Source organism: Sciurus carolinensis, chromosome 4 (genome assembly GCF_902686445.1).
Source record: "Sciurus carolinensis chromosome 4, mSciCar1.2, whole genome shotgun sequence".
In the NCBI taxonomy this organism is placed as follows: domain Eukaryota; kingdom Metazoa; phylum Chordata; class Mammalia; order Rodentia; family Sciuridae; genus Sciurus; species Sciurus carolinensis.
This window is the reverse complement of record NC_062216.1, coordinates 156,490,101-156,503,593: the sequence shown is the minus strand read 5'-3', so window position 1 is coordinate 156,503,593 and position 13,493 is coordinate 156,490,101. Positions and strand designations below refer to the sequence as shown.

At 38.3% G+C, this 13,493-nt stretch overlaps 1 protein-coding gene across 3 annotated transcripts in view; it reads right to left on the bottom strand.

Moving 5' to 3' along the window:
• Nucleotides 1–13,493, bottom strand: part of Nr1h4 (nuclear receptor subfamily 1 group H member 4) — a 73,768-nt gene that overhangs the window by 50,997 nt on the left and 9,278 nt on the right. For all 3 annotated transcript variants that reach the window (XM_047551531.1, XM_047551532.1, XM_047551533.1), the window contains 2 exons: nt 8,619–8,736; nt 7,557–7,691 (listed from right to left, as the gene is read on the bottom strand). In XM_047551531.1, the coding sequence (XP_047407487.1) occupies nt 7,557–7,623 (67 nt within the window). In that variant the 5' untranslated portion in view covers nt 7,624–7,691; nt 8,619–8,736. The remainder of the gene's footprint in view (nt 1–7,556; nt 7,692–8,618; nt 8,737–13,493) is intronic.

The window sequence follows — 13,493 nt, the reverse complement described above, 5'->3', positions numbered from 1 at the left end:
TATGGCTTAAGCCACCCAGTCTATGGTACTTTTGTTATAACAGCCCTGGCAAACTAATATACTATCATTCTTGGTTGGCATTTACTAGCTTTGTGGACCATGAACACATGAACCTTAACCATTTTCTGCCTCTATTTCCTTGTTTGTAAAAAATGGAGCTGATAATTATATAGACTCATAGAGTCATATATGAATTAAATATTTATAAAAAGCTTGGCACATTGTGTGATCAGCTGTCATCAATACATTGATGTTATTATAATCACTCTGCTTTGGACTCAAGTATACTGTGGGTTGCTTACTAAACAAATAATTCCATTTTATATGTTGTAGCATAATTTCTGGACATCAGGTTTAAAACTGTTGGGTACTTTTTAGAGAGAAGGCTTTAAAAGATGATTCAGTAGGTCCATGGTTGAGTCCAGGCCTAATGCAGTCAAACACATGAATAAACTTAAGCAAGTCTCTCAGCTCCCGTGGCCCCATTTTTCTACATTAACAGTTGGTAGAACACAGATAATAATTCCTGCCCTCACAGGACTGTTATGAAGGTTAAATGAGATAATGAACATGAAAGCAGTTTTAAGAGGCAAAGGTGATACTTAAATGTAAGTGATTGCCAAGACTTCTCTACAGCCTTTGCAAGTACAAAAAGTGGTTCCATAACGTTATCTTCACTTCTACCCTTTGAGAAAGGTATTATTTATGAGGCCCACTGTCTTCAACCCCATTTTACAGAGGAGGAAAAGCAACTCGATGAGGTTAAGTGATTTGTGTATAGTGACCCAGTTAGTAAGGGATAGAGCAAGGACTTTAACCCATGACTTCTGGTTCAAAATCCTGTAGATGAAAAACTAAGGTACGCTCTCCTGAATTTACCAAGATAGAAGAAAAGAGTGATGGTCTGTGAGTATATTTCAGCTTGGATTGCTTAATTAAGGGTCGCCATTTGCAAAGCTGCTGTCTATTTACTCTCTGACCTCATTCTCCTCACCTCAAGATCCAAGAAATTTCCTTGTCCTGAGAGGATCTCAGGTGAAAGAACTACCCAAAGGATGTGAACCAAGACAATCTCCAAATTTTCTATTTCAAGAATTCCCCACTATATTTTTCACTGGTCAACATAAATGGACCCATCTGTTGCTCAAAAACATCTATTATAAATAAGAAGTGGGATGATTTAGTGGATCCAAGAGACCCGTTCTCAATGTAGGATGAATTTGGATCCCGTTGCATCTTTTGGAAGTGATCAACTGCCTTATGTTATCTTTTTCTTCTAAAAATACTTTTTTCCATCCATATCTGTGCTATCTGCAACAGTAGCCATTAGCTGTATAAGGCTACTTAAATTTAAACTAAGTTAAATTAGAGTTAGTTCCTCTTTCACACGGGTCACATTTTAAGTGTTCAAAAACAAACCATGGACAGTGGTTACTGTAGTGGACAAAGTGGATCTAGAATATTCCATCATTACAGAAAGCTCTATTAGACAGCACTATGGTAAGCAGTATTTGAGAACAATGTGAATGATAGGTCAATCACATTGAGTAGGGCATCAACTATGAAGGTGTGAAAAAGGGGAAGCCCCACAAAAAAATGTTGGCAATGCTTTTCTGAGCACTCTCCTTGAGAAGAGAGCTGGTCAACAGACTTTACTATGACCTTGTTGGAAAGACTTTCTCCATTGGGAATGTGAATAGGACTGTTCTCTTAGCCTGGAGCCTTAAACATTCAAATCTGATTCTATGTCCTGATTATATTATGGTGGCCTACTTATGAACGTTAAGCAGATTATTTAACATCTTTAAACATCCATTTTCTCACCATAGAGAGGGAATAGTAATGGCATCCACCTCATAGGAGTCTTGTGAGAATTGATATTAATGGCAGACACAGTGCAGGTACTAACCATGTGCCTGGTATTCTTCTGAGCACTTGATAAGGCCAAGAATTTACATGGAGTTAAGGAATTTGCCTTTACCAAACTATGCATGCCCTATCTAAAGAAGCATTAATCCATTTTGTAATAAGGAAAGGCTCACTCAACATTTCTTTCCTTCCCCAAGTTCTTCATTGCACTGATAAGAGTAACAGATCTGAGATTCCTTGACAGAGTAAAAATCAAAGCCACAATGAATGAACAAAAACTTTAGAGACTGTTTAGATCTGTGGAAGAAACGTGAATAAGAAATTAATAGTGATGAAGTAGTTCAAGCATGCTGAAACATAGCTTCATTTTTTTTCTAAGCCAATGGTAGCTTTCCATGTTCTAGAAATTTTACATTTTAATTCAGCCAATAAGTCAGAACTACATTCACTTGAGTTGAACTCAATGAGATGGAAAAATACACTTGAAATCAAATGTCAGAAATATTCTTCAAAACTGCATCTCAAGATTTTTAATTGTATTTTAAAACATCTGGATGACTCTGTAACATCTGGAAGAGTCTTAATTTAAGCTTATGGCATAAGCAAGAACTGGATTCCAAAGTGAGTATCTTCTATAAAAATAAAGCATACACAGGACTGGGGCTGTAGCTCAGTGGCAGAGTGCTTGCCTAGCATGTGCAAGGTCCTGGGTTCAATCCCAGTATTTCAAAATAAAATAAAATAAAGCAAATGCAGAGAAAATGGACACAAATACCTGAGTGGCACATAAAGCAAGAAAAAATAGCCAAAGGAAAAGGAGTATTAGTGGAGAGGATTGCCTCTGTCACTAGCTGAGTCCCTAGAAATGGGACTTCAGAAAAATCATTAGATACAATAATGAATAGAATATAAAATGTGGATTTCAAAGCTGTTGCTAGCAATACTATATTGCCAACATGAGACGGAACATGTGTTCCTTTCCTTAAAGCACCCAGCAATGTTTACATATTGTTAATTTTATTGGGTCTTTGAAAATTCTTTGCACTCAACAATGCTAAGATAAACAGTACTTCCTTCTTTTAATGAGCGGAGTAGTGTTTATCATTTCAACAACTTAAATATAACACATTTCTTTTCCAACCCTGGCTTAATTAGGATGTTTCATGATGACTTGCAGTTTGCAGAACACTTTCCCACACAATCCATTCATTCCTCCCTGGGCTGTGAAGTCCTTAGCACCTCTACTTCACAAGGCAGAGAACTGTTGTTCAAGTGTCACTTGCCTTGAAGACTTTATTTTTTTTTCAATTTCATTTCTTTTTTTCCCACTCGCATTCAGTGAACTTTTCCCAATACTACTGAGTTAAATGAATCAAGATGCACCACTCTGAGAATTTGGGGCATGAAAGCATAAGACTATACTTTCTCTGCTTATTCTGCTCCATTTTTACAATACTCTGCTTATTAATCTTTAAAGTTCTGTGACTTGTCGGTTTTTAAACCACAATTTGCTAAAAGAGAATACAGATTTTAATTAATTCACCACCTCCTACCTGTTCGCTATGTTAAAACATGGAAAACTGTGGACTTTGTCATTCCTGCCTTTTATTATGCACTAATCATATACCTTGCCTTCATTCAAAGAGATGCCTTTTTTTGAACCCCTGAATTAATCTTTGACCGAGTTTCCTGGCTTGTAGCCTCTCTCAAGGGAAAGGAGACTTATCTTGTCAGGTCACCAAGTCCTTCCATTCTGAGTCGTCTATGGGGATTCAGTTACCTATAGGCTAGATTCCCATCTGGATTTACCAGGGCAGTAGAATAAATTAAAGGGACTCAGGAAGGTGATTCCAGCATCCCATCTTTAGCTCCATTTTGCCCAAGCTTTTATCCTCCTTTTCCTGGTGATGATGTCACAGTCCTTTGGTCACCTCTGACTTGAGCTGCAGCTGTGCTCACTTATCCCATATGAGCACAGACTCACCTCAGACTCAACTGAGACTGACAGCCTGTCACTTCAAGAATGTGCGGCTCACCCTTTTGCTTTCTGACTAGAATGTCTCCAACAGCCCAGAAAAGAGTTGGACCCGAGCACAAGGACAGTCCAGAACTGCAGAGTAACCCCCCAGGATGACTCTCAACCAGGGGGAGAGAAAGACTGGTTATTAAACACGCCAATCACTGACAATTCTCTATGCTACTCCCACCTTGCTCACAGTGTGATCAGGATAATTCACCTCACATTGATTTTCCTTCCTTCCCTGTCTCATTACCCCAGGCCCTCACATCTGCTCCCCCATCACCTCTCATGTAAACACTGTCTGCACACAATTCTTCCTTCAGGCTCTACCTTTTAGGATTAATCATTTCTATGGGTGGAGATACTCCTCTTCCTCTTAAGCAAAACCCTTGAGGAATGAAGAGTCCATGGCCATCTCTAGAAAAAGCTAAAAGTTATCATTGAAAAGGTCCTTCGTGTCTCCAGCACCCATTAGTGAGTGCCCAACAGTATTTGTCTTCCATACAAGTCACCTTCCCAACATCTTCAAGTTGGGATTTAATCATGACTTTGTACTAATCTGCAGTGAGAGGGACCATGCCCAGGACCACCTTGAATGGACTGGTCAAGTCATATACAAAGTGAGCACCACTTCCTGACAGGGGCAACTACCACATTTTGTGGACCCAAATGTTAAAACTAAGCCAGGGACGGTGGTACACACCTGTTATCCCAGCTACTGGGAAGGCTGAGACAGGAGGATCACAAATTCAAGGTCAGCCTCAGCAACTTAGTGAAAACCTGTCTAAAAATAAAAAAAGATTGATGTGGCTCAGTGGTAAAGTGCCTCTGGGTTAGATCCCCAGAACCAAAAAAAAAAAAAAAAAAAAAAAGTTAAAACTACATGGAGGTTCCAAAATTCCCAGCCTAAATATCCCATTTTACCAACTGAACCTGAATGAGCTGTTCCAGCTGCACAGCTGGCTAATGGAAAAGCAGGTCCAGAGCCAGACCAGACTCTAGACTTTCTACTGCCCTCAGTAAGAATGGGAAGACAAGGTCCTTCCAAGTCCACACTTGAGGCCTTTGCACTTGCTATTCCCTCCTTCCAGAACATTCTCAGCTTCTAGTCCTTCAGTCTGATTTCAATTGTCAATTCCTCAGAAGCTCTTCCTGACCTAGTCAGATAGGGCAGCCCATCCCTTCAGTCCCAATGACATTGTCCTATGTTGCTATTTTCATAACACCTGATATTATTTCATTTATTCACTTATTTCCATGTTTATTGTGAGTCCACTCTCCATTAGGATCTTGTCTAATTCTCTATACCAATACCCAGCTTTTCATAAGTGCTCAACATTTGAATGGAAGAAATGGGAGTTCTCCCATACTCTGTGCCAAGAACCTCACTTGCCATTACTGTAACTTGATTGCTAGTTTTGAGTGCACAGACCATTGGAAAAGAATCCAGCTCTCTGGTTATTTGGACCCATAGATTAACCCTTCTGCACCTCTGGCATAGCTTAAGATCCAGAATGATAAGTTAGACCCTGGGGCTACTCATCCATGGGCCAAAGTCTTTTTTCCTGATATATTCCACTCTAAATTCAGGAGGGCAGGAGAGGGGAGAGTCAAAGAATTCATGTGTCATCAAGACACACAAAAAGATGGAGAAGAGGAAGGAAGGAATCAAGGAAGGCCAGTCAGTCCCCTTTGGCCTACCTCTGACCCAGGTATGTTGAGTAGAGCAAGACTGAGGTCACAGAGGAAATGTATTTGGAGAGAATGCTTTAGGCCTGGCTCCACAGCTTAATGGGAAAAAGCTAACCACACATGGCGGTTCTGATTTGCTTACCAGAAGAGGGGACCAGATAAAGAGGTGAAGAAACTGCTCCATCCAGGACCAACAGTCAAACATCACAGCTCGGCGCCTAGTGCTGCACATCCCCAAAAACCTCAAATGCAGTGTTAGGACAATGATCCAGCCAGAAAGAGACAAGGGTACCACCATGCAGAAAGCAGGAGTCTCGCTGCATCCTTAGCAATCATTTTCAGGTGCTTCCAATCAGAAAGCACCTTCTCAGCGTTTTCTCTGCTGGTGACATTGTTTTCACCTCCTGGCTGCTCAGGTGAACCTACGACTGGTACCCTAGCTTACAACTGGGCTAGTTTGTGAGAGAATCCTACAATTCCTCCGCACGTACAAACTAAAGCTGACTAGATTGGTTTAATAATGTTCAGACTGGGAGATTGCAACACATGTTATAAAATTTCAGAGCAGGAAATGGCAGTTTTTACTTGAAAAACCATCTTAAGTGGAATTTTCCTTTGTCTATATGTACTAATAGTCCTAATTCTGTTGTGAGGTCTCTTTGAGCAAAAATTAAGAAGCTACTTATTAATTTTCCTAAAGACCAGAAGCAAAAGGTCAAGTGGCCAGATAGGGAGGCAGGGCTTCCCACAGCCCTTGACCACATCCACAGGATGAAGAAAAGCCAATTGGAAGAAATAAGATGGAGTGAGTATGAGGAGAACTGGATTTCACAGGTAATTGCTACACCGCCTTTGGTCTCACTGAGAGTTACCTCAGCTTCTTTCTCTCTTATTTCTATAACTTACTACTACATTGCTATATAGCAAGTAGATTCAAGGATTAATAAAATAAGGTCACTACCCTTAAATGCCCTTATGCTATATGGCAGGCAGACATGTATATAGGTAATGCAAATAATGATCCTTCCTTGGAAATGACCTGATAACCCATTACACACTAAAATGATAATGACTAGGAGAGTAATAGAGTAAACTATAATATCTCCTAGGGATATCTGAAACCAAATAAGGGATCATGCCTCGACACATTGAACTTGAGGGAATTTCAAGTGCTCACATTTTTCGCAATCATAGTCTACCACGGTTCATATATCAATGTTGGATGAGGACTGGGAGCATCCTGGACCCCAGAAGTGTTCTTATACAGAAGGGAATAGTTTTGAGTGTGGCAGGAAGTCGGCCTGCCCCACCCAAAATATTGCCCCATTTTGACTCTTTGCTTATGTTCTCAATTGAAACTTTTTATAATGAGATGTTTTTCATACACACATAAAGTGGGAGCAATATATCATTTTATGGTATCATCTAGTTACAGATCTACTGGAAACAGTACAATTTGTCCTCAGTCCAGTTTAAATGACTAATCCCGACACTGTGCCATAGATCCCCCAGCATTGGAGGAATGTTGGAAAGGAAGCCTACTGCAGAGTTGTAACCCAAGTAACTTCAGTCTTTAACAGATATCATATTAAACCATATAAATCATGATTTCAAACTTTATACCTGCTATAATAATATTAGAATTAGCCCTAGAGCAGGAATCAGCTGCTACTCGCAGCTCTGTTAATTATCTAGCCTCGTGGCCTTGGGCAAGTCACGAAGCTCCCAGATTTCTTGCAGTCCTCATCTATTTAAAAAGAAAAAAAAAAAAAAAGACAATTTGGTTCAATGAATCCAAGGTCCAATCTGCTTCTAACTTGGCAGGGTAGCTAACATTTATTGAGTACTTAAAGGATTAAAAGGAACAAAAACATTTTCTTGATTCTCTGTTGAACTAATTATCTAGGGGTCCTTTCTCATGTATTTCCAAATGGTAGTTTCTTTTTATGGATATTTAATCAATTTCACAACTTACCAAATAAATTTTCAGAAAGAGAAAATTCATCCATGGCTGGTAAATGGGAGTGTTCAATAAGATTCATTTTTGTTCCCCTTCAAACTTTTTAATTTGAGAATGCACTTTCATTACGGTGGTCTTCAAATAAAAACCCTGAAAAGCAAATAAATAGAGAGTTCATGGTTCAAGGTGGGTGTGAAGCTGGTTGACAGAGATGGGGAAGGAGAGGGAAGGCTGACGTATGTAAGGGCAAATGGCTCCTTTGTAGACATTTTGTCATAGCCTTTCTCAACAGTGATGATATTTACACCTTATTTGGACTTAAAAATGTCCAAGATGCATGCTTTCAGAGGAGATGCTCTCTAATTTATCTGGGGAAACACCATATGTTTTCATTTAAATTTCAGCAATTGGGAGATTTGGACAAAATATGATGACATTTTAGTTATGACTTTCTTTTATATTGAGAAAGAAAAACAGAAACAAATACAAAAGCTTTAATTCAAAATGAGATGAATCCTGGGCTGGGGCTGTAGCTCAGTGGTAGAGCATTTGCCTAGCATGTGTGAGGCACTGGGTTCAATCCTCAGCACCACATAAAAATAAATAACTCAAGTAAAGGTTTTGTGTCCATCTACAACTAAAAAAAAAAAAAAGAAAGAAAGAAAGAAAAGAAAAAAACACAACAGGATGAATCCATGTTTTATTTTCTTAAACTTTATTTGAAAGTTGACCAGGTTTGTGTAAACACAATAGTGATAGGATACTTCCTGCTGAAACTTTCTTGACAATTTGTGCATGGTCAGCAGATCAAAAATTCAGAAAGTGTTTCTTCTTTATTTCTGTCTTTTAGTGAGAGTTTCGAGGACTTGCATTTTCAATCTCATGTCAACCTGAGTAATTTTAGAATAGGGTAAAAGGAGGTTCTGCTAAGGCTGGGATGTAGCTCAGTGATAGAGCACTTGCTGACATGTGTGAGGCCACAGTTCAACTCCCTCAACAAAGAAGAAGAAGAAAAAGAAAAGAAAAAAAAAAAAAAAAAGCTGTTATGGTAAAAAGAAAAATAATGGTAAATCTCACCAAAATCCCTGAAGTTTCATCCTGCGGAAATATCCAGAATAAGTCCAAGAGAGGCCGTGCTCACTGTGAGCTATACCACTAGGTCTTCCTTCCTTCTTCCCAAGATGCTGTCTACCTCCTAAAAAGTAATTTGAAAGATTGAATAATGAAAGGTATGCTACTTTCTGAGGATGATTTTCAAATCATTTTATCCTATCCCCACCAAGAAATCGTCTTGTTTACCAAGGAGTGTTTCCATTTACTACTCAGGAAGAAAACATCAGGGTTTTGTTGGACAAATATTTATTTCGTTAAGATTTCCACACTACTTGGCCTCTATTTCTCTCTTACTCATCAAATGTCCCAGCTCAAACAGAATTAAATTTCAGATATATCTGGCTTCCAGTAAGGTAATCCACCAGGAAACGAAGTTTTCTTCGTTTGTTCATTAATTCAAGCTTTCATCATCATCTCCTGAGCATTTATTCTACAATAAACCACTCACTAGATCTTTGGAAATAAAATGGAGAAGACAAAAAAAAAAAAAAAAAAAAAATAGCATCCATGATCCATGATACCAAGCTTATTGAGGAATAGAGACATTGAAAAAGTAACATGAATACTCAGATGATTAGAGTATCCTGAAGGTTGGTTACTGAGGCAAAGAACAGGGTGCTCCAGTAGAGAACTTTTTTGTGAGAAGACAAGGAGTCAGTGAATAGGGAAGTATCTGAAAGAGGACATGGTTTCAGGTTCGTTTTAAAGATGGGCAATACTGGAATCATCTGAATTGCGAGAAAATACTAGAGAGGGAGTGAAGAAGCAAAAATGAGAGTCCCCCTGAGAAGGGACACAAGCTGTGTCCCCTGTGGGGGATCAGGCAGACCTGGGTCCACCTAATAAGCCAATGGTGCAGCCCTATCAACCCTACCAAACTCTACTATCCAACTCCAGAAAAACAAGATGCTTGCTGGGAGAAAACTCCTTCTAAAGTCAGGAGGTGCTAAGAACTGTGATTTTTCATCCCAAAGTACAAACTCAGTCATTAAAGAAATGCATAATTCTCAGTGTAACTGTGTTTAACTCCAAATGTTTTTCTACCACCCAAAGGAGAGAAGGGAAGACCTATAAATAAAAACGAAGCCTGGAAACACTGAAGTATAAGGCAGACTCTTTGACAGAACACAGCAAGTAAGAGAGATTGTTCGTCTCAACTCCACCTTTACCCTCAAATAACTCTGCCACACAGCATGGTGGAACTTTGAACCTGAAAGAGCCCAGGGCCTTCCTGGGACAATTGTGAAACAGAAGCAGCATCACAACCGTAGAGAAGCACCCAGCAGAGTAACATGACTACTGGGTGACTGATGCACTGCCCACTCCAACCCAGAGCAGATTGATTATGAACATAAAGAGACCCCAAGGCACTCCTGAAGTGTTCTGTTAGTGGGAAGGGACTGTAAGTGGGAAGAGAGACTCTGATAGGAACCTGGAGGTCCTGAGGACGATGTCAGTAAAAGTCGAGTTGTTGCTAACAATGGGGTCTCATTCACACTCACAAGTTAGTTTGGGACTCAAGTTTCAATACATAATACCAATTGCATAAGTATGGATATGAATATACATACAAATCCCACATACTAAATATATGTACGTGTGTATATGTGCTTTAATAAATAATTTAAAAGCCCTCCAAATAGTCAACTACTGCTCTAGATAGAGTTTCCCCTCTCTGTGGATTAGGAAATTTGACAATGAAAAGTAAATAATTTTTCCTAATATTCAAACCAAATTTATAGCGTGTAGCTTAAGTCTCATTTCCTCTGGCCTTTAAAAAATAGGAAGGGGGGTTTAGGGATATAGCTCAGTTGGTAGAGTGCTTGCCTTGCAAGCACAAGGCCCTGGGTTCAATCCCCAGCACCGCAAAAAAAAAAAAAAATAGGAAAGGGATGTAGCTCAGTGGTGGAGCACTTGCCTAGTGTGTGCAAGATTCTGGGTTCCATCCCCAGCAACACACATACACACACAAAAGATTATAAATCTCTAACTGTGACTTTAGGTTTCCCTCTGTGCTTTTCTTTCCTCGAATGATTTTGCTTTTTATTTTTTTTAAGAGTCTTTGACTATACTACCCAGACTAGTACCAAACTCCTGGGCTCAAGTGATCCTCTTACCTCAGCCTTGTGAGTAGCTGAAACTACAGTATGCACCACTGCACCCAGAATCTATCCTTTTTTTTTTTTAACCTTAAATGATGTTCATAAAGCTTCCCCGTACTTGAACAGCATATTACAACTCTCTAATATTTTCTAGGTATACTCATCTTCACTTTGGATTCCTGTAATATTCATATAAACTTGGCACTTTAAATTCAAGTGGTTGGCACACAGCAGGCCCCAAAGAAATGTTGGCTCACTTAAATTATCTGTATTTATTGCTTTTCTTGCTTAGTTCTGCCAAATCCATGACATTTGGCATGCTCTTCCTGGAAAAAATGACATAAGATAAGGATTTCATTCTCTCATTGGCACAAGCTTTAGGACATAATTTATCATTTGCTCACCCAAGTGAAAGTCCAATTCCCCTAAATCTGAATCATTTGGATTATTATCCCTGGCAGGAGGCTTACCATGTTGGTGCCCTTGAATAGCTAGCAACAAAACTCTTTAAACTCAGATAGTCAAAAAGGGTTCACTCAAACCAGATTCAATAGATTCACAACTCCTGAAGGGTTTCTTTTTTTTATAAAAAGGAAATTCTTTAATTTTTGAAATGACAGCACAAATAATGGTGTCTTAGGCTGTTTTGTGTTGCTATAACAAAACATCTGCCTGGCTAACTTATAAAGTAAAGAAGTTTATTTGACTTGTGATTCTGGTAGCTGGAACATGGCACTGACATCCTGGCAAAGGCCCCTGTCCCTATCACAACAGGGGGAAGAAATGGGAAGGGAAATTGCCACATGCTGATGGGGCCAAGTGAGTGGAGTGGCCTTGCTTTATGTAACAACCTGTACTTGGAAGAACTAATTTACTTTGTGAGACCAGCACTAAGCCCTTCTGAGGATGGGACCTTCATGACCTAATTACCTTCTGCTATGTCCCACCTCTTTTTTTTTTAAGACAAATTGAATATTATTAAATGAAAAACTTCTGCCCAAAAAATAACATTACCAGGAAAGAGAAAAGTCAATTTTCACAGGATTTTTTTTGTTTGTTTTGGAAGAGATGTTGTGACCTAGTCTTTTTTTTTTTTTCTTTCCATCAGCTCTTGACATTGATATACTATATCCAAGCTTCCAGCACACGAACCCTGAGGAGACACACTCAAGCTATATCCAAACCTTAGCACATGGAGAGTAATTCAAACAGTAGACTGGAGAGTAAATCGTCCCAGCTCAGTCACACATTACACTAACCTAAATACAATGACAGTGGCCAGTTTCCTGTGTCTCCTTCCAGATACCATGCCCATTTTCCACAGAAAGAGGCCTTTAAACACTATATCTGAAAATAAGTTTGCCAACTGTTACCTGCAGGCCCAGACTGGCCTGCAGCCTGTTTTTGTATCACCTGCAAGTTTAGCATGGTTTTACGTTTTCAAATAGTTGAAAAAAATCAAAAGAAGGATATTTTCTGGCATATGAAAGTTATATGCATTTTGAAATCTGGTGTCCATAAATAAAGATTTATTGGCACATAGCCACACTCATTTTTGATGGCATGTCTATGGCTGCTTTCACCCCACAATGTCAGAGCTGAGTAGTTGCAACACAAGATTGCATGACCTGCAAAGCCAAAGGTACTTATTACTTATCCCTTTACAGAAAAAAAAAAAAATAATATATATATATATATATATATATATATATATATATATATGCTAAACCCTGCCTTAATTAAAGAACAGAAGGGCTTGGAAAGAATCAAACTAATATTATAGGTAAACTGTGTATAAATGTAAAGATTGTCTTTTGGATATAAATCTGCTTAATAATACACATATCATTATAGTAGAATCTTCTTATCTCTAACAGCTTCTTACTGGGATTAGCAGCTTTATGCTATTTACCAAATGTTTCCATATACATATCTTTTTAACTTGGGTTATTTGTATGCCCTCTTTTCTCCAATATTATTCTTACTGGGGAAAGAACTGTAATAAAAAAAAAAGTAATTCCTAGGATACCCCAGACTTTAACCCTGGAGTGTTTATTTTCCCTTCAAGTCCTCCCTTCTACAAAAGGAATTATTTTATATATTGAGAATAAGTAATGGTTATTCTCTACACTAATGGTCTTCAAATATTTTTATTCACTTTCTCCCTAAAAGAAGTTTGAAAAACAATATGCTCCTTCAACACATTTTTTGGGGTTGATATCTACAGTTTTTCACTAAAAGCTAATATACTTTCAATAAATGTAATTTCTGTCATACTGTAAAAGTTGATATGTTTACATGTGGTTGCATTACTGTTAAATTTATCCAATTAAATCTAAGTACCATAGCTTAATGTCCTTCCTCATCCTTCGAATACTTGAAGATGTTTTCTTGGCAGATGGAAACTTAAAAATCATTCCTCTTCTTTCTTGAATTCACATTTTATTCCACTTCACTGAAGAATATTAACTTAATATAGCACATTTCTATGCTTTAGTCTACTATTGATCATGTTATAATTTTTTACCACTAACATGCATAGATATTTGATTTTTTTGATTTCTCATGACTTTAAGATTTTAAATATTTAAATTTTTGATTGAGTTTATTACTAGTTATTATTACTGCTCACTTGATCAAACCTAAACCTCACACATGAGACTGTCTCTACATTTAGGTGGCTCATTCTTCTCCATGCCAAAAAATAAAGAAAGCAGTTTATTGTCAAAGAGAGAAT